Source organism: Protopterus annectens, chromosome 1.part0 (assembly GCF_019279795.1).
Source record: "Protopterus annectens isolate FY-2018-M chromosome 1.part0, PAN1.0, whole genome shotgun sequence".
Classification (NCBI taxonomy): Eukaryota; Metazoa; Chordata; order Ceratodontiformes; family Protopteridae; genus Protopterus; species Protopterus annectens.
In genome coordinates, this window is record NC_056725.1 from 1,960,088,430 (window position 1) to 1,960,110,397 (window position 21,968).

At 41.1% G+C, this 21,968-nt stretch overlaps 1 protein-coding gene across 1 annotated transcript in view; it reads left to right on the forward strand.

Annotated features, from left to right (window-relative positions):
- Window positions 1-21,968, forward strand: part of DCDC2C (doublecortin domain containing 2C) — a 2,319,258-nt gene that overhangs the window by 1,137,341 nt on the left and 1,159,949 nt on the right. Inside the window, exon 6 of the mRNA XM_044077304.1 lies at window positions 17,604-17,693. Within this exon, the coding sequence (XP_043933239.1) occupies window positions 17,604-17,693 (90 nt within the window). The remainder of the gene's footprint in view (window positions 1-17,603; window positions 17,694-21,968) is intronic.

A 21,968-nucleotide genomic window follows, 5' to 3' on the forward strand; every position in this document is an offset into this window, starting at 1 on the left:
TGTAGTTGAAGAAACCTCAAGGGCAGCGGGTTCAGGCATTTCCATCAGGAGACAAGCCTGGATGTGCTTATGTGATTTTTCAGAACCCTTCAAGTCTTTGTTCATCAGTGCTCCTTTTTATGGCATGCCTTTGTTTGTCCCCAAAGTGAAGGACACATTATCCAGAATTGAGAAGGATGGAAAGACCCTGTCTGCATGAGTGTACATTTTTCAACCTCTCAGAGATCCTTTTCTAGGAATCAGTGAGGTGGTCAGAAGATGTGGTTCAAAAAAATCCCACGGTTCTTTCCAGGACACATGTGGAGGAAATTCCCTCAGGGGTATAAGGGGGAATTGCAATGGTCATCATCGCTCATGTGGCAGAGGTGGCACACAAAACCAAGGGTCCCGAGATTCTTTCTTTGACAGACCTTAACAGCACTCCTGAAAGAAGGCCCAGTTGTCCCCCTCTGGAGGCAATTAGGGTTATTTATCCCTGCACCAGAGTGCCTGGTTAGACATAACAAAAGATACTTGGGTGTATAGGATTATTTTCAGAAGTTATATAGTACCTTTTTCCTTTACACTTCCAATCTAAAAGAAAATCCCCAAATGTTCCACCCAGTCAGAGGGAATAAGCAGCATTTCAAATACAAAAGCTGCTAGAAAAAAAGAGTCATCCAGGAGGTCTCACCAGACCAGATAGAATCTAGAACTTAGTCAAGATTCTTTTTAGTGCCAAAGCAAACAGGGGACTGGAGACCAGTTTTGGACTCAGCAACTTGAACAAGTCAGTTCGAAGTACCAAGTTTTGGATGGTCACGGTTCAGTCCATTCTCCTTTTTCTGGGCAAGGATGACTGGATCTGCTTGATAGACCTTCACTATACATATTATCACATAAAGATGAACAGACAATCCAGAAAGTACTTGCACCTCTGGCAGGGAGCCAATCATTACCAATTCAGAGTTCTGCCCTTTGGCCTCATCACAGCCCCCAGGGTGTTCACCAAATGTATGGCTGTAGTAGCAGCTCACCTGAGATTGCAAGAATTCCAGGTGTTTTCATATCTAGATGACTGGCTCATTACTGCCCCAACCAGGCATCAATAAGGGCAAGAGATCAGGTTCTCCAGACATGTTCTCATCTGGTGATAGCCATAAACTACAAAAAGTCTCAACTGGAACCGACTCAAAATTTGAAATTCATAGAAGCTCTTTTCAACATAAACCCAATGATAACTTCACTGCCTCCATCAAGAGTTCGAACCATAAGATCATAGGTCAGGAAATTCTGCAGTACCAAAATTTCAGCACTTCACCAGCCTTGGATTCTGGATCCAGACCTCCTGCCTCACCTGACAGGCATGATTCATCCAGACATATCAAACCTCAGGCTAATGGCCTGGCTTCTCCAATTCCACTAATAGACAGACAACCTGTGCTGTCTTTATCTATCTGTCGTATACTTTTATCTTCCTATAAACCTTCAACACATAATCTCTATTCCAGTAAATGGAAATGATTTGTGTACTGGGCACATCAAAATCATATTGCACATTTTTCAGCTATGATACATAGCATACTTAAGTTTTCAGCCCTACTTTTCAAAGAAGGAGCTAGTTCCTCGACCATTAAAGTTGAATAGGCAGCAATGTGAAACTCTGACATTGGAATTGAGGGTTCCATCAGTGGCCTCTCATAAGTTGTGCAGCACTTTCATGCGAGGCACTTTACTTTTAAGACCACCCTTTAAGGACTATACTGACCCATGAGGCCTCAATCTGGTACTGCAGGCACTTATATATATTCTCCCTTTGAACCAGCAGATAAATGTGACCTCATATATTGTACTTGGAAAATGTTTTTCTCTAGTAGCCATTAAATCTGCTAGACTGATTTCAGAAATTCAAGTGTTGGCTTCAAAACTCCCATACTTGATTTTTCACAAGGTCACAGTGAAATTACGAACAGATGCCTCCTTCTTTCCCAAGGTGGTGTCAGAATTGCATATCAATCAAGCCATTAATTTGTCAGTATTCTTCCTCAAATTTGCTAACAAGGGTGAATACATGTTGCATTTATTGGATGTTCGTGGACAACTACCCTTTTACCTGCATAGAACAAAAGAAATTAGAAAAACAGACCAGTTGGTTGTTTCCTTTTCAGACTTGAAATGAGGTAAACTTTAGACAGATGGCTAACTGACTGTATCTCATTTATTTATATAACAATGGGTATTACCTTACCACAGTCAGTATGAGCTCATTTAACTAGATCCATGACAACTTCTTCAGATTTCCTTTCTAGAGCATCCATGGACAACTTGGGCTACTCCTCATATTTTTGTTACAATACAAATTGGATCTTGCTCCAGAGGTAGAGCATCACTTGATTCAGTTGTATTCAGGAATATCCTTCCTTAGAGTCAACCCAGGATTTTAGGTAGCTGGGGAACTCTGTTCCATTAGTTGAGGATAAAATGAAAATTGACAACATCAGATAAAGAAGTTATGTACTTACCATAATGTTCCACTTGTGTTGCCCGTTTTCATTCTTCCTCAACTCCCTGCCCACCAACCCCATCCTTTCTATTTGCAAACATCTAGAAGAATTGAGTTTTTTAAGGGACATCACTGTCCTTTATATTGAGCTCCAGAATCTGGTATTATGGGGTTTTTTTTTGCCCCAGGTGCCTATGGCAGGGTATCCAGTCCATAACTGTCTACAGACCCCTATCTTTGCAATGTGAGGACAACAACAAATTCCTAAATAAGCTAAATGTCTACTTCACCAGATTCGAGGAAGGGAACAGAACAACAGAGAATAAAATGCCCATCGACCATAACGAGAAGATGCTCACCCTCAACCCAGCTGATGTCCAGAGAACACTGCACAGAGTTAACCTGAGAAAAGCAGCTGGGCCTGACAACATCCTAGGGCATGTGCTCAGGGACTGCACTGTCCATCTAACAAATGTTGCCATGGATATTTTCAGTAGCTCCCTGAGTCAACAAATAGTTCTGAAATGCTTCAAGGACACAACAATCATTACATTGCCTAAGAAGTCTCCACCATCTTGTCTAAATGACTACTGCCCTGTAGCCCTCAACTCCACAGTGATAAAGTGCTTTGAAAGGCTGGTTAAGAATGCGATAACTTCTGGGCTGCCTGCTGATCTTAACCCTTTGCAGTTTGCTTATTGAGCAAACAGCTCTACAGCAGATGCCATCTCTCTCTAGCACTCCATTTATCACTGGAACACCTTGAGAATAAAAACACCTATGTGAGGATACTATTCATTGAATGCTTTTAACACAGTCATCCCTCTTCATCTGGTAATGAAGCTACTCCAACTAGGCATCAACACTCCACTTTGTAACTGGATTTTTGACTTTCTCACAGAGACCTCAGAAAGTGTGTGCAGGAAATAACTCCTCAAATAGCATCACTGTTAACACTGGAGTACCACAAGGATGTGCACCAAGTCCTTTGCTGTTCACCCTTTTAACACACGATTGTACAGCCAGGTACAATCCAAACCACATCATCAAGTTTGCTGATGACACAATGGTGGTGTGACTCAGTAGTAACAATGATGAAGCAGCATATAGAGATGAGGTGGAACAACTGATTACCTGGTGTGGAAATAACAACTTAGTACTAAACATGAACAAGACAAAAAGCGATAAATGTAGACTACAGGAAAAATTGCAAGGGACATTCTCACCTCACCATCAGTGGGGAAACAGTGGAAAGAGTGAGAAGCATGAAGTTTCTGGGAGTGCACACTGATGAGGACCTGTCTTGGAACACAAGTACAGATGCCATAGTCAAGAAAGCACACTAGAGATTACACTTTTTAGAAGGCTACGGAGAGTGAATGTACTATTGACAGTTCTCACTACCTTCTACAGAGGTACTATATAAAGCATTCTGACAAACAACCTAGGTATGGGAGCTGCTCTACCTCTTAGTGCAAATCCCTCCAGAGAGTGGTGAAGACAGCTTGGAGGATCATCAAAACCACCTTACCACCTATACATGACTTGAACTTATCCAGCTGTCTCAGCAGGGCCAGAGGAGTAATTAAAGACTGCACTCACCCTGCTTACAGACTGTTCCTGCATCTATAATCTGGAAGGTGCTTCTGAAGCATACATTGCAGGACTACAAGATTCAGGATCAGTTTCTTCCCTGATGTCATCATGCTGAGCTATATAGTAAGAACTATGTTCCATGATGACCATCTGGTTCAGTAAAAATTGTAGAAGCTTGTTTCAAATTGTGCATTAACCTGGTTGCCAGTCTTATCTAATACTTAGTGTAATATTCACCATGACTGTAACTTATAGGCCATCTAGGACAGTAGCAATGAAGTAAAATATCTCTTCTTTCAGTGCAATACATGTTGCAAATTCATAATTAATCATAGTGTAATACTCTGAGATCCATAGTACAATACTCTAATGTTCACAGGCAATAATCAAATTTCTCTTTTTGTGCAAGGATCAATGCAATGTCTTAACCAAGTACCTGTGCAATACTAAAGTTTCATGCAAGTAAGTGTTCACTGCGAAAAGTGTTAAAATGTGTTTCTAATTCTGTGCAGCATTAGTCTGTCTACCTGCATGTCTGTGATGTAATATCTAGGTGTTATATGTTTAAATGTCTGTTAAAATAGTCTATATGTTGTCTGCACATTGAGTCCAGAGACACGGAATTTTGTTCAGCTTTTGCACTTCTGCGATTTCTAAACTACAATAAAGTTTACTTTGACTTTTCTGTATTGAGTGCATGCATTTTTACACCTCCTTTATCTATGCATAGTAAATATTTCATTTCTGGTAAAAATCAGCAAACAAGATCTGAGGTAAATTATGATTGATGCGTTATGGGTAAGAGAGAAGCTCAAGAGATTTAGTTGCCACGAGCTTTAGCAACGGCTGAGCTGTATCGGAGGGATTGGATATGAACCCATCAGTTGAGGAAGAATGAAAATGGATACTACAGATGGAACATTATTGTAAGTACATAACTTCTTTTTATACATGGGTGCTGGAACCATAGGGTGAGGGGTGGGGGAGTGAGAGGTTCCCCCTCCACACTTTGCATTAGCATATCAATGTCCATAGTTTGGACAGCATCATTTATGGGAAACAAAAAAAGTATTAAACTAGTCTGTGTAGTTTACCCAGTGTGAAATCCCAGGCTGAAACTGCAATTTTGAATGGAATTCATGCAGTAGAGCTGCTAGCAGACCACTCTTGTGTTATCTCAATTAGTTGGTACCAGTCATTGCAGCTTCTACCTTGAAATTCACACTTTCGGATGAACCCTACCACCCCATGACTTAAAATGAGCAGTTAGAGTAACTAGAGACAGAACTGGTGGCTCACCTAAACCATAAGTACTGTAGCAGTGAAGGTGGCTGGTGGTTGTACAAAGAAAATAATAGTGAATTTTTCCTCCATCTTTCTTTTTAAAGAAGTCAAGACCAGCTGAAAAACAGTTGTATGTGTGTCTTTGTGTGTGCTGTGCTTCTTTTTGCCCATATGCATTCACTTCCTTACATCTGGAACACACATGAACACCACTTTTGCTGAGGAGAAGAGAGAGTAACAGTTTGCTGGAGATTGCCCACCTAGGTTATGACCTAGTGGCAGAGCTCCATGTTTTTCTTTCTTTCTTTCTTTTATTCTTTTTTCTTTTTCTTTTTTACTCATGAATCAGGAGGAAAGGCAAAAACAATGAGAGACAAACCAGTCCCCAAATCTGGGACATTACATTGCAATAATTCACATAGAAAGACAATGTTGCACCCCTACCACTGAATTTCTTTGCTCATGAATGCTGGACAAAGCCAAAAAATAATGAGGAGAAAATCATGGACAGATTAAATCCCACATGACTTTAACTTTTCTGCTTTTGTGGTTTGAACATCTACTCTATTCCCAGTGTTCCCATTATACACATCACTGATACTGCTTTTAAATATATTTCTTTGTTATTGGTCAATGTTGTAGCTCATTATTTTGTATTTCATAATTTACTTGTAATGTATCATACTTCCTGTTCAATTAATTCTGTTTTTAACCCCAAGATGTGGTTGAGATTAACCCATTTTGATTTGTGAACTAACTTGATCAACAAAGCAGGCTACAGGAAAGATTTTGTCAGCAATACCTCTCATTCTCATAGCATAAGAATTCAGGGCAAAGCCAAAAATAGTCAAGGGTCAAAGCACCCGAATCTGGGCCATATTTTAAATATAGTTCTTACAAACTTGGAAAGTTGCTAGAATAACAGGTTTTGCATTAGCATGCATTTTCTGAAGTATGTAGCATCTGAAACACAAATGTTTGTCATTATCTAGTGATTGCAATTCTTAATGATTTGCCAGCAAACAATAAGTGTTATGAGGAACAGAACAAAATGTTGGTAAAAAATCTAGACATTCTGCAAAATTTTTTTTGGGTGGTTGAGCGGTATGGCTGCATCAGCTTTCAACCTTTTTGCTCATGGATCAGGGGTGAAGTCAAATGTAATGAGGGACAAAGTAAAGTCCCAAAGTCAGGGCTAGTTTATAAATTACTCTGATTTGCATAGAACATTAATAAAATATGACAAGTGTTGCAACAGAATGCATTTTATTTATTTGTGAGGAATAAAAAGTATGAAACTTTAATATTAGCCATCGTTGACTGAAATTCTCATTGTTTTATTATAAGTGAATTTGAAAAAAAATTTATGATGGTAGAACAAACATATGCGGCAATTAGGATGTTTTGAAAATCAGTGACAGTTGAGAGTTTTGCTGAGTATTTGCTTAATGGGCGAAAAGTGATTATTTTGATTACATACACTGGACTGACCCTGAAAATGGTTCCCATAGAACAACACAAATGTATAAAATAAAATAAAGTAAAATTCAGGCTAGAAACTGAAATAACTCCATAAAATACAATAAAATAACCAAATTTATAAAGATCCTGATGTTATTATGCTATTAAAATATGTTATTATGCTTTTTCCCTGTCTTCAAAATCTTCCTTTTTACCCAATACTGCAAGTTGCCACAGAATTTTTACATTCTTAAAAAATGTAAGAAAATATTAATAATTTCAAAAAAGTCCAGTATTGTTATTTGCCTTGCGTTGTAGTTTTAAAGAATTTATCGGCATTTCTTGTATGTCATTAGGTTTTCATTTGTTGTTACCCTGGTTTTATAATTATGGAAGAAGGCTTTAGTTGCTAGAATAACAGGTTTTGCACTACCATGTATTTTCTGAAGGATATGAAGTCTGAAACTGTACAACTCAAATGTTTATCATTATTCAGTGACTGCAGTCTGAAAATGAAATGTCTGTCATTATTTTGTGACTGCAGTTCTTAAAATTTACCAGAAAACCATTCATTTTATAAGGAACAAACCAAAAAAAGTAATTAAGAAAAACACTGAAGAATGGAAAAACAAAACATTGCCATCAAGACATTTGACAAAGATTGCATGTACAAACATTAAAGAGCATTTACAGGAATGCATTCCTTACTAATGCTTAAATATAGAATGTAAAACTTCATTATAAGTTTGGAACTGTTTGCAGGCATATTGCACAGCTCACAATGTTGCAAGATGTAACTACAGTGTAATGTACTAGGAATCAGCTTGTCAGTATTGCATAGCTGCACAAAAAGGGATAGAGTAATTGTATTTGCATCACTTTTGTCCTAAAGTAGCAACAAACAGACTAAGCTTGCAAATTGTGGAATGAAACTACCACAACAGTAGAATCTAAGAACTGGTGTAATCCTCAATGATGTACCAGAATGTTATGATGTACAAGCCAGAAATATGAGGCAAAAATAATGGGTATTCTTTTAAATCAGGTGATAGCTGAGGGTTATACTTTTCAGAACAAACTGTTCAGTAAAAGGATTATTTGACTAGCTGGTCAAATATTGCTTTGTCAAACAGATTGGTAAGCTACTCCAGACCAGAAATGTAGAGTAGAACTGATTTTATGAGATGTGTTATTGCTCTTGGCCCCCTAGTATAATATTCTATAACACTGCTTTGGAATTGTACTTCCAGCCAGCACCATATGATGCTTTATTCTTTACCTTGAAGCTTTAAATTACCCATCATACCTCTCAGCCGCTATGATTTATATATAGTAGTATGATTTCTGACCTCTCAAATATAGTCTTGCTCCTATTCAATTTATTCATGTGAATTTCTTGGCATACATGCCTTGAACACACAATAATGCAGTTACAAGTGAAGACATGACCATAATCCTCAATATTGTTTTTATTCAGTCCATGTTTTAATGTAGCCCTGTTTTTGACAGTTAATTAACACAACCACTGACATGCCATGGAAGGGAAAGTGATTTAAATGTGATGCTGATATGTTTCTTCTTCTTTTTCAAATCAGACTGCAACATATTTGCAAAGCTATAAAACTCTTTGGATTCTGCAACAGCAAACTGTATTTTCTGTGAAATTATACTTCAGATGTCTTAACAGTGATAGGATAGTTATAGTTGTTTATTTATGTAACATCAAGAAGGAATATTTATACATTCTTAAATGTAATTTTGCAACAATTGTGTGATGATGTACTTTCTCAGGAAATAAATTGCTTTCATTTAAGTGTTTTATCTGTGCCTTTATATTTATACTGTTGGTGCAACTCTTTACCCCTGCATTTTGATTTTATATCACCATTGTCTAACTTCTTTATTTTCTAAGAAAAGTTTTATTTATTCACTTTCAAGATTTTATTGTTACTTTCATTTATGTATGACTTGTTTATTATGTAAGAGAGGACATTGTTTAACACTGTAGATTCCCAGATTTTGGCACCCATTCACAAAATGTACCATTTTGTATTGAAATTACCTCAAGGGCAGTTTTATACTTTGCATTGACTAAGAATGGCAGTATAGCACTTCATGTTGTATGTTTTTCTGACAGACCTATTTGCCAAGAAGTAACCTGTGGGAAATTGCATGATTCTGACAACCATCCCTGAAAATTGTGTGTGTGTGTGTGTGTGTGTGTGTGTGTGTGTGTGTGTGTGTGTGTGTGTGTGTGTTTGTGTGTGTGTGTGCATGTACACTTGTTTCAAAGGCAGTTACTGTGGCTAAGGAGCACTGGAACAAACTGAGGTTGATGGAAAGGTAGCTACTGTGCTAAAGTATTGTTAGGGCAGTTACTAGACTGTGTCCCGTTTTTATCATTCACCATACTCATTGCTTTGTATTTCTGAAACCTGTTTGATGCTTTACTGCCACTCTTTTCCTTGCCAAAAGATTTGGGTAGCATATCATCTACAGGACAGCTCTTTTAGGTCTATAAGTACAAGTATAGGGATAAAAACAGTGTTGGCATTTGTGGGAACACTGAGCTTGGGTCTGAGGGAAAGAAAAGCATATTGCTTGTCATTTTTCTTCTGTCTTCTTTGCCCTTACCTTCATCTTCAGAGCTGTTAAAACATAATCTTGGGTAAAATAACTGCTCTCTGCAATGCTGGAGTGTGTAGAGCCACTCAGTGTGAGTGGTTTATTTATTATGAGGCCTATACAATTTTGCTTCCAGGGAAGAAAATATGTTAGATACTTTGCTGGTATTTTGCTAGTTTTATAAACTGTAATTAGAGTGTATTTGAGTTCTGAGTTGTTGCCAAAGCATGTTAAACTGGTAGACAGAATTAAGATTCTTAAGAAAGCAGTAACACGTCTGGAATGCTAGAATCAATCTATCCAGTGCCCTCTTTTTTCCTATTTTAATGCTAGAATCAATGATAACTGCATTTTGTAATTCCAGAATGTTTACTTGGCAAACCATGTAGTGGATGATATTTGTGTAGCAGGCATTAGTGTTATCATATTAGCTTTTTCTATTCATGTTATGAAATTCTTTGCAAGTAATTGTTGGATCTTTGTCACTTTTTTCATTTGTGGTTGATGTGAACTAAAGTATAATCATTGTGTGTGTGTGTGTGTGTGTGTGTGTGTGTGTGTGTGTGTGTGTGTGTGTGTGTGTGTGTGTGTGTGTGCACGCATGTGTGTGTGTGTACATGTGTGTGTGTTTACTACTCTTTATGGTTGAAGAGAGTGTTTATTAATGATGTTTTCATTGATACTTGACCTTGAATTGGCTAACAGTAAATGGCACTTGGAAACAGGCACTCAAATTTAGACTTGTTATACAAAATCACATTATTTCACTGACATAAGGATTTGGTCATTTGACCTGTGATGCATTGTGCTCCAAATTCATTTGTCTTTGAGTGAATCACATATATATGCTGGTTTTGTATTTGGTTTAATAATGATATAAAACTTTGACAAGGGTTGCATCATGATTGTTGACATGGAGGAGAAACTTGCATGTTGATATTGCAATTACTGTCTACATGGTACAACATTGGAATGTTGGTTTAATGTTCTTAGCATTCCTTTGGCACTCAATTTAAGATATTCATAGTGATTAGTTAGTAGCTAATGCTTATGATTGTAATACAGTACTGTACTTGGCATTTATTGTTTTCTTGGATAATTTTGTAACTGGATGCCTTGGATAGTTTTGGTTGTAATTTTGGTAACTGTATGTTTAGTCTTTACATCTGCTTTTTTGACTTTGGAAGACATACTGACACAATGTTATGTAGATTGTCTAACAGTAAGGGACTGTCTGTAAATGGCTTTCGGTAGTTAAAATGAGTGGAATAAGAAAACAAAGAATGCTTTTTAGCTTAGGCCTGTTGGCTGTTTTCCAGAATTTGTTTGAAGGAGTCCTGTAATCAGTGTAAATAGCACCATGAGATGAGTCTTGTGAATTGGTAGTTTTAATAGTAGTACAGTACAACTGCATTGTAAGAAAATGAATATGGTGACTGGTAAAATATTTTGTGGAGCTGTGTTAGGTATATCAGATGAAGCAACAGTATTATGTAACTTAACTCAGACCTTTCCACAGTAAAATTTCATGCTTGCTATTTTCAAATTAAACAGTACTGTATCTGTATTCTTGCAATGAGTGTTGCTGCTTCCTTTTCACTCTGATTGGCTGGTTCCCAGTCACTGTAAACTGGACACTTTGTTATGGCATTTATATTGCTACAATGTTTGTGGTAAGTGTGAATGTAGTGCTTGTACTGATGGATGCTACTGCTATAAATGAACCTTTGTGGACAGGCTACAAAGGTGTGTCATTAACATTCATTGTCACTGCACACAGACATCAGACCAGCTGACAGCATGTGGCATATTTTCAGTTGTGTGAATGGTTCTCTGGGACTAATTGCCAAGATGTGGTGCAGAGGTTTGGTAATGACTATCAGTAGTTCTGTGAGTACAGCTTTGTGAGACTGGCTGCTGTGATGTGGTACAGAAGGATGTCACAGTACTGCAGTGTAAGCAGTCTGCAAACAGTTGTGCAGAGTCTTGTTGCAAGAAAGCACCATTATCAGTATAGCAATTAGGTTCATAGGTTCATAGGTAGGTACTAGGCTATCGGCCCAAGGGCCTATGTAAGCCTAGCCAACAAGGTTCCCTGGCTTACACCACCCAAGAAAGTTATTTCCCTGTGCCACTGTTGAGCAGAGATGCAGAAGTGATCCCCAGGGTGTATTTCCTATTTCCCATCCACTCATCAAGATTTTTCTTGAAGAGTGCTAATGAAGAACTTTACTTGACATAGATGGGTAGCCTGTTCCAGAGTATGGGAAGTCTCTGGGACAGGAATCTATCTCTCCAGCATGTCCTGTTTATTGTGGTGACAAGATTTAGGTCCCTAGAGGGATTGGGATTTCTTTAGGTGTAGCATGTCCAACAGCTCTGGGTTTGACATAGCTTTATATGTTAGGCAGAGATCACCTCGGAGTAGGCGATATGCTACGGAGTAAAGCTGGAGTATTTTGAGGCGGTCAGTGTAGGGAATTTGTTTGAGGCCAGTAATCCTCTTTGTGAGGTACTTCTGTGGTCTTTCCAGCTGCTGCAGATGTCTTGTGAGGTACATTCCAAAAGGGATGTTGTACTGTATAATGGGTCTAATGAGTGTCAAGTAGAGGGGAACAATGACCTCTTTTTTCCTGGATGAGAACCCTTTTATGATGAGGTGTGCCACGTAGAAGGACTTCCTGACTACTGCAGCGATGTGACTATCAAAGGAGAGACTACTGTCCACCTGGGTTCCAAGGTCTCTTATCACACATTCTGTGTTAAGTAGATTGCTGCCTATGTGGTAGTTCATGGGCACAGAGTTTTTACCAAAGGGGATGACACTGCACATTTTGGCATTGAGCTTGAGGCCATGGCTCTGACACCAGGCACCTGTCTCAGTGAGACCCTTCTGTAGGATGTCCACATCATTTGGAGACTTGACTATGGCTCCTAGTTTGCAGTCATCTGTGAACTTCGTTAGCCAGGGGCCTTCTGTGTTAACCTGTACTTCAGAGAAGTAGATACCAAACAGGAGAGGTCCCAGGATGGAACCCTGTGGTACTCCACTTGTCACTGCTTTGAGGTCAGATATGGAATCTGCAGCTTTTACAGTTTGGGTTCTGTCAGTGAGCCAGTTGGCAACCCATCTTGTGACGTAGGGATTTATACCCAGTTTAGTGAGTTTAGCTATAATTCCAGAATGGGGGATGGTGTCGAAAGCCCTGGCGAGGTCAAGATAGGCTGTGTGAACCACCTCACCCTCTTCTACGGCTTTGGTGACTGCCTCAAAGAAGTCGATCAGGTTCAGGAGGCATGATCTGCTTTTCACAAACCCGAAGTGGGTGGGATCCAGAATTTGGAGGTTACCAATGTCTTTGTTTATGAGTTCCATGATGATACGTTCCATGGCCTTGCAGACCAGGCTCGTCAGGCTAATAGGTCAATAGATCTTGAGATCAGTGGTGGTTCCCCCTTTGTGGAGTGGGATAACTGCTGCTGTGCACCATTCAGTGGGCACAAAGCCTTATGCGAGGCTGTTATTGAACATGGTGCTTAAGTGGGGAGCCAGTTGATTCTGAAGTTCATGTAAAATGCAGCCTGGGATGTTGTCCGGTCCCATGGATGCTATGGTTTTTGGCTTTAGAGAGTGCAGCTTTTACCTGCGTAGTTATGATTACAGGGACTCTGCATTCTTCCTGTATAGATATGGGCCCTTTGGGGGGGGGGGGGTAAAGTTAGCACTGAACCTATCTGCCAGGATTTTGGCAATATCAGTTGGTTCTGTAATTTTCATGCCTTTGTGCTGTAACTCAGAGCAGATCTGGGTGTTGCCATCGAGATTCTTGACATAGCTATAGACTGCTTTGTGGTTGTCCTTAGAATTAGTGGCAATTGTGTTTTCGTAGCTAGCTTTGGAGGATTTTATAAGGGATCTCAGCTTCTTACTGAGGCTGACCAGGGAGCACCTCCACTCATGGGATTTTACTCTCTTTTGCAACAGTTTCTTCCTTCTGTTGCACAGTTTGTTTATGGCAGGGGACCACCAGATTGGCTTCCTTTTTTTGGAGGATAGCATCTTGGTTCTGTTTGGGATAGCATTATCCATGCACTCGTGTAAGTGCTTATAGAGTGCATTTGTGTAGGATTCAGCAGTTGTAACTGTATTGTCCATCTGCATGGGTGTTATGAAGTTCACCACTTCTGTCTTAAGAAGCATGAAGTTGGCTTTGGAGAAATTTTTTACCGTGGTTTCTTTAATGGGGGGGGGGGCAGGATGTGGATATCAAGGGTGATTAGCTTATGGTCGGATCAGACCAACGAGGAGTTGACTTCAAGTGTGGCATACCGGTCTCTCATGTTGGTAATGACTAGGTCTAGGATATTGTTGCCCCTGGTGGAGGTGTGGATAAGTTGATCCAGGGCATTGAAGTTTATGAATTCCAGAAAGCGTTGAGCTAAGGAGTTGGTACACAAGTAGTTTTCCCAGTTAATGGTGAGGTAGTTGAAGTCGCCTATTATTAGGGTGTTTGGTTGAACCCTAATATTTTCCAGTACATCAAGAAAAGAGGAGTGAGAATCCTGGGGCATGGTGGGGGATCTGTAGCAAGCTACAATTTGGATTGCAGTTTTGCCCAGAGTTAGTTGCACTTGGATAACCTCAGATGCATTATGTTGAGCAACTAGCCTGGAGGTGTGGATATCCTTAAAGAATATGGATACACTTCCGCATTTGGTGTTTCGGTCCAGGTTACGTGGCCGAAAAGTGTGGTATGAGTTATAGCCTGGTAGTGCAGTGGTGCTCTCTGGAGCCTTGAACCAGGTCTCAGTCACTGCACAGATATCGATGTTCTCCATTTTAAGGAGTGCCTCGAGTGAGTGCATTTTGAGATTTAGACGTCTAGCATTGAGTAGCATTACCCTCAGTTTTTGCTTGCCTGTTCCTGTTACAGTGGTAAATTTGTTATTTGAACCTTGCCTAAAAAAGGCACTATAGGGGCAGCAAGAGCATTAGCCAGTATCTGGAATCCCAGGGACGACAGGTGCAGGCCATCTGTGGCAAAGCATCGTGGTCTGTCGGAGTCAGGTACTCTGTAGTACCTGTCAGGTTTCTTGGCCACAGGAGGCAAAGTATCATGGGTAAGGCTGGTTTCCAAGAAGACATCATCTACAATTTCCAGAACAGGGGGTATAGCTAGAGGCCTGTGCTGAGGCAAGTCTAAAAATTCTCTGAGTCTCTTTTTGGACTGAGGGTAGTCCTGGCATTCCCAGCAGAAATGCTCTCTTGTGTTGAGAATTAAAACTCTGAGTGGTTAACAAGCTATTTCCTCTAGTCAAGGATATAAAGTTTGATTCCTTCTACCTCCATTTACCAAGGTAGCATTTATGGCTTTGATCAAATCATTTGCCCAGTTAATGCTCCCATGTTATAGGACATCTGGTTTCTCAAATACCTGTTTAAAGGAACTAACCCTTTATCAACAAATAAAAGACATACTAGCTTAACAAATTCATATCCAAACATATCCCCCACCTCAGGAACCAACTTCCACTACATGTCAAGCAGAGAACCACCCATGCTACCTTAAAGGTAAGCCTAGTCAATTGGTGGACCAGCCTAAACTCTCCCAATCTATCTTATCTATCCCTCCTTTCAGACTTGAAGGAACATTTGAATAGGAGTTATTGGCTAGCTTTGTAATGGTCTGCAGACTAATGCCCATGTACTTGGTTATACACCTATGGTCCTGTAAATCAAAAACCAATCAATCTATATGATGTGACGATGGAGTTATTTTACCGCAATCAAAAACACATAGTTTTTCAGGAGCATATGTGGTCTGTATTATAATGCTGTTTTATGAAATATGTTATTTGGTGGTGAAGCAGATTTCCTGCACTGTGCACTGCAGTGCCATGGCATGACCTTAGTTGTCCTTTGAGTTGCTTGTTTAGTTTGATGAAAGTGGTTATATGCTTCTGGGTGCTGCACCTCATAGTTTTTGCCATAATTTTCTTCCTCCTGTTAAACATCCGAGTGATTTTGTGATTCCACCAGGGTGGCTTGTTTTCTGAGTTAGTTCTGTGCTTCTTCCTGGTGAGTACAGCTGCCCATGCTTGCACAGGGTTTCTGTGAACAGTTTTGTATAGGCAGAAGTGTTCTCAGGGTTTGTAGGGGCTTGACATTTTGGCAGGTTCTCAATTAATAACAGGAGGTTAGCCTTAGAATAGTTCCTGAATATTCCTGGTTGAGCTGTGGGTCCAGATTTTATTTTTGCTTCAAAGGAGACCATTTTGTGGTCTGACCTTACCAGGGAAGGCACTACAGTAGGGGGTGTGCAGTACTCTCCCATATTAGTGAGGACAAGATCCAGTATGGTTGCACCCCTGGTTGGTGTATTGACTGTCTGGTCCAGGGGGGTTGTGTTTACAAAATCCAGGAATCTCTGTGCATGTACATTTGATGTCTTATAGGATTCCCAGTTAATAGTGGGGTAATTAAAGTCACCCATGAATATGGTTTTGGTTTGGATGGTTAGTGTTTCTAATAAGTTTAAATACATGGTATGGATTTCCTGGGTCATAGAGGGGGACCTATATCTTGAAAGGAAGTGGTATTGAATTTTACCTATGGTGATTTGAACAGAGAACACATCAAGTGCATTGTCTTGTTTTATTTGCCTTGAAGTATATTTATTTTTGATGTAAACAGAGACACCTCCACCTTTAGTCCCTGCCTGTGAAGTAGCTGGTCTAAATGTATGGGTGGCATTATAACCTTGCACTGTTGGTGTGCTCTCTGTGGCTTTAAACCACATCTCAGAGACTGCACAGACATCAGCATTCCCTAGGGTAAAGAGAGTTTCAAGGGGAATGTAATTTTTTGTTTAGGCTCCTAGCATTGAGCAGTAAAACATTTAGATTTTCTTGGTTTTGATTTGCTATGTCGGAAGTACTTACAGTTTGGCATTGCCTGAAAAAGGAACAATGGAGGAAGGCAATGTTTTATCTAATATTCAAAGCCTAGAGGGGAGAAGTGCAGACCATATCTGGAAAAGCAGCATGGTCTGTTGACCATCTCCTTCCATGCTGACAAATATTGCACCCCCTTAGAATGACACCAGAAACTAAGCCAATTATTAAAGTCAATCATCTTTTGTTCGTATTGTGGCATCATCCTTGGAGAAGGTAAAATGCTGCTCACTGCTAGGCTCATACCAGCCTGAGACACATATTCCAAGAGCTCTATGATGTCTCTCTTCATATAGTCTAGGGAGGTATGTCTCAGGTCATTTACTCCCACATGGACTATGACTGAGTCATATTGGTAACTGTGGTCCAATGACCTGAGTGCATGCGTAATCTGGCAGATCCTAGCCCCTGATAATTAACTGACTGTAACTTTCTCCTTACTCAACCTGGTGAGAGGAACATCAGTGTGTCTCATGATGAAGTCTCCAGTGACTAGAGTGTTGGATTGTGTGTTGACTTGCCTTACGGGTTTAGAGGTAGAGGTTCCATGAGATGTAGCTCTATGTGTCAATGTGGGTGTTGTTTTGAAAGAGTGTGTTTGGGGCTGCTGAGTGTATTTCTTATGTATACTTTGTCTAGGAGGTCTTTGTGGTTTAAGAAGGTTATATGTAAGTGCCTCAGTATATGTGGGTCTATATGTCTGCTTTGAATTGTGCATGATGGGTGCAGCATGTGTACTTCTGACAACCTTATTGACATTAGAGTACTTTTATGTGAGAGCTTTGCATCCAGTGATGTGTAAATACATCTCTCACATACCATATCAGTTTGTTTGAGAATTAACTGGTTCTCAGAAAACATGAAGCAATTTCTACATTGCCTCAGGATGCCCATATCCAACAAGCCAGTAATGGAGACAGTAGGAACGTTCATATCCATGGCAACAGACCTGTCTGTTTAAACAGCTGATTATTCACTTTTAAAGCAGATATTTCCTGTGTGTGAATGTTTTCAGATATAAAATTCCAGGACAATGGCTCATTTTCTGAGAAAACTTTTCACTTATGTTTATACCATGTGGTGGTTTTGTTAGCAAAAATGAACTGTCGCTGTTCTCTCTGAGGGTGCTTGGTATTGTTCTGACCACTAAGCTATTGTGTAATAGTGGGCAATGTTGTAATTGTGATATTTTGTGTAGCAGGGTATCAGACAGAAGGGTAGCCCTGCAACTGATTGACAGCCAACGAAATCTGTTTAAGAGTACAGAGTGGCGAGTCTGCAGACTTGAAAGGTAAGACAAGTGACATTTTATGAACAGTTTCCAGTAGTAAGAGTTGCGCATGCTGCAGTGTTGTGATATTTGAGAGTCCATCTTTTAATTATGATATAAACAAACAATGACTGGGCAGCTTCCTCGTTTGAGCCTGTAGCATACTTTTAATTGTGAGAGTGTTTTGTGTGCTACTCTGTGTAAAGTTCAGCTTAATATTGTTTGTGTGGCCAGATGGAGAGGTAGCATTATTTGCTTGTTTTTGTATCAGAACTGAATTCTTGGAGCCTAGTAACAGTTTAGTTCCATTTGTCCACAGACATAGTTGATTGGAGTTACCGGTTTCTTTAGCAAAACGACAGTTGAAAAAATGTGCTTGATTATAACTGTAGGGTCTCTAAACATGTCTCAAATACCTTGTGACATCTATTACTGTGCACTGTCTTTATTTCTGCTGTGTTCTTAGGCAGCAGAGTCTATGGTTCCATATTTTGCATGTTTTTTTTATAATACTGGCATTTAGATTGTTTATTATGTCAGTATAACAAATGAACTTCATCAGAAAAGCCACAGGAAATATAAAGTTCACTTCAAAAATGTTTATTAAATAATAGTTAAGTGCTTTCATTCATATACTGTTGAACTTCATCAGAACAATTACACAGTGCCCATTTCTCTATTTATATCAAATAACTCACTTCCTAGTTTTTCAATTTTCCTTTCACAGCAAGATATAAACATTCACTGAACAACTCATTACAATGCAATTTAATTAATATGTAAGTTAAATGTAGTAGTAATTATCATGACATTTCTTATTCAAAAGTTAAAAAATAAAAATAACCGCAAAGGTTAAAAATCACAATTCTAAAAATGTGTTTACAATTTAAAGGGACACCGACATGTGTATCCCCGGGATTCATGAACCTTGCGCCAGGCGCACGCATGGCGTAGGCGCCACAATGCCAGACATGGCCGCCGAGCGATTCAGGTACGATCCAAACCCACGTGCATCAGCGGCGCCGAGTTGCGCGCCCGCGAGGTATGTTAAATACCCCATGTGCGGTGTTGCACCATGCAAATGAAGGCAAGTAGCGATTCACGGCGTGGCGGGCGTAGCATAACAGCACGGCAATGTAAACCAAAAAAAAATGGTTTACATATATCCAAACATGACATAGGAGTAACGGAAGGCTGCCAACATCATGTGTCATAGTGGTGCAACATGGCAATGTGGAAAGAAACCGAGAATGTCAAAGGAAAACCTGCAGAAAATGTAAATAACGACATAAATGTCATGTACGCAAAAACCACAGCAGAACCCCAGGACATGGACGCGGAAGGTGAGGAACAATGAAGTAATATGACAATGCCATAAAAGAGCAGTATAAGACACATCAGCATCACAGCCACAATACACCATAGTATGAATGGAAAATCACAACCACAGCCCAAGGGTTGCCAAGGAGTGGCGTCGGTGTCTGGCGCCGTAACCATGTATTAGTAGTCAATGCCATGCAAATGAGGCAGATAATACTGAATCGCAAAACCCCCGCTGGCGTAAGGCTGCACCAAACGGCGCAGCGGTAAAACACCGAGGAGTGGCCTAGAGGGAATACCTGTCAATCGCAGAAGGGTGTGCCGCTGTAGGAGGAAGCACATTGGAGCCCAGCAAACCTGGGCTGTACAATGCACATCACAGCATCAGGACCGGCGTGTGAGGAAATAGATGCGCTGAGAGTATACAATGCGCGCACAGATGCATGTGCACGAGGATGACTACGTTCCCCAAACCAGTCATGTGACGGCCGCCCCGTCAACAACCATGGATACAGGAAGGTGATGCGGAGAATATGAGGAAATGCGAAGCAGTGTAATTGGAGTCGTAATGAGCAATTAACACCAATCAACCGACGGAGGGCAATTGGCGGCAGCTGACAACTCTGCATGCAGAAATCTGCAAAACGGGAAAGGGGAGGAATATGAATGCAAAGAAAGTAGTGGATGTTGCAGAAATGCAAAGAGCGAAGAACCGATACAGCACAGCCAAGGAGAGAGTTAGCATAACGGTGGCGGCAGACAAAATGCATGACATGTCATGTGCCTGCAGGATGCACTCCCGTAAATAGTAGGTGCAACGTGCAGAAACAGTAAAGTAAGGTGTAAAGCTAAACCAATGCAGGCAAGTGTAATGTAACACCAAAGGCAACAGCGTTGCAGTGCCAACGGTAAAACACGGTAGATAACCCACAGATACGGCAGCAGAGACACACCCAATGACATCACCGGTGTACAGCACAACACTATAAAGTGGGAATGCACACAACACACAGCGAATTCCCAAACGCTGTGCCTTACGGTGTAAACACACGGGGAACTTTTAAAATGTATATGTTGGGTGCTGCCGTGGCCGTGATGCATCAGCATGTGTTAGAGACAGACGGAGTTGCGGAGGAGGGTGCTGACAACTACCGGAGGCCTCAGAGGAGAAGGAGAGTGTTCAGACTAAGGGTGATCTACCAGGGGCTGCAAGACCTGGAGATAGTAGAGCGTTACAGAGTGGACAGGGACACATTACAGCAAATAGTGGAGCTGTGCCAGCCAAGCCTGAGAACAAGAGACAACAGAGGGGAGCCCATCCCAGTGGACACAAAGGTATGTGTAAGCTTGCAAATACTGGCACAGGTACCTTTCAAAGGCCAACCGGGGATATAATGGGCATCTCACAGGCATCAGCATCCAGGGTACTACACCAGTTTCTGGATGCCATGTTACGACATGCCCATGAGTATATATACTTCCCCAGATCTCAGGAGGAGTTGGCCAGCAATATGCGCCACTTCCACCGTATGGCACAATACCCGGAGGTACTGGGTGCGATAGACTGTACGCACATAGAAATCAAGTCACCACCCGGTGAGCAGGGTAGACGCTACATAAACCGCAAGGGATTCCCCTCCATCAATTGCCAGGTCGTGTGCAATGCACAGGGCATTATCATGGATGTGTGTGCTGGCAGCCCTGGAAGCTACCACGACTCCCATATCTGGCATGCCTCACAGCTGTATCAGGTATTTGCCAGGGGGGACATCACACAAGGTCACCTTGTGGGGGATGCTGGCTACACATTGGAGCCATGGATGATCACACCCATCAGAAATGCACACACACACATGCAAGAACGCCATAATGAGGCACACGCACAAACCAGAATAATCATAGAGCGTGTGTTTGGGATGTTGAAATCACGGTTCCGGTGCTTGGATACATCTGGTGGAGCCTTGCAGTACTCTCCAGGCACATGTGCCCACATATTCATAGTATGTGCTATGCTACATAATATGATCCTGCGGAAACAGCTGCTGCAGGGACATAATGGTGTAGGGCCACCAAGCCCGCCACAACTGCCAAGGCAAGCACAGGCACAGGGCGATCAGCGCCATGAACACACTGTGCCAGCCCCAGTAGGCAGACGGAGGCGTACCCAATATGCCTATGCCTTGGCAAAGAGGGAACGTATAGCACATACTCTGACAGCGTAGGCCCCATGGACTGACACCTCCCTACCTGCACACACAGTGAAATGGACGGCACACAAACATGTCCGCCCATAATGTGTACTGTATGGGCGGTCCCATGTGTGACTCCAACATAGGTAGCACCCAAACACTGCACAACCAACAGCCAGCGGAGCATGGAACGCCAACACCTCAACCGCACGCGAGTCCGACAGCAGACGGTGTAGCCGTATGCTGCCACGTTCGGCGCAAGGTGTCTACATATGTACATATGTGCATACACAAATATGGATATAGATATCTTTACACACGTAGAAATATATGTACACATACACAGATATAAAGTACAACAAGTTAAACAGGGAATCACAGGGATGCAAGGTTACAGATGCAGTAAGATGCGAAATCTCAACATAGTAAACATACTGAACGACAACCCGACTATCCGGGAGGGTGGACAGAGCAGGGAACGCCACCCATGGAAAGGTCAACCCACCTAAATGCATATTCGCCATTCGATGATCGCCAGGCCACGATACAGTAACAGGACATGTGCGTGTAATATTCTTAGGATATGAGGCGGAGGTAGACACTGCCGCCGCGATGTGGTCAACGTAGGTACTGTGTGCAACCGTCCCGCGAAAGGGGCAGTATGTCTATGTGTGAGGTGAGGGTGTCGTGTGTTCCGCTGTGCCAGTGTAATGTGTGTGACACTATAAAATGTGTATGTAGGTGGCATGTGACAGGCGGAGTGGAATAACATGTGTAGGCATGACAC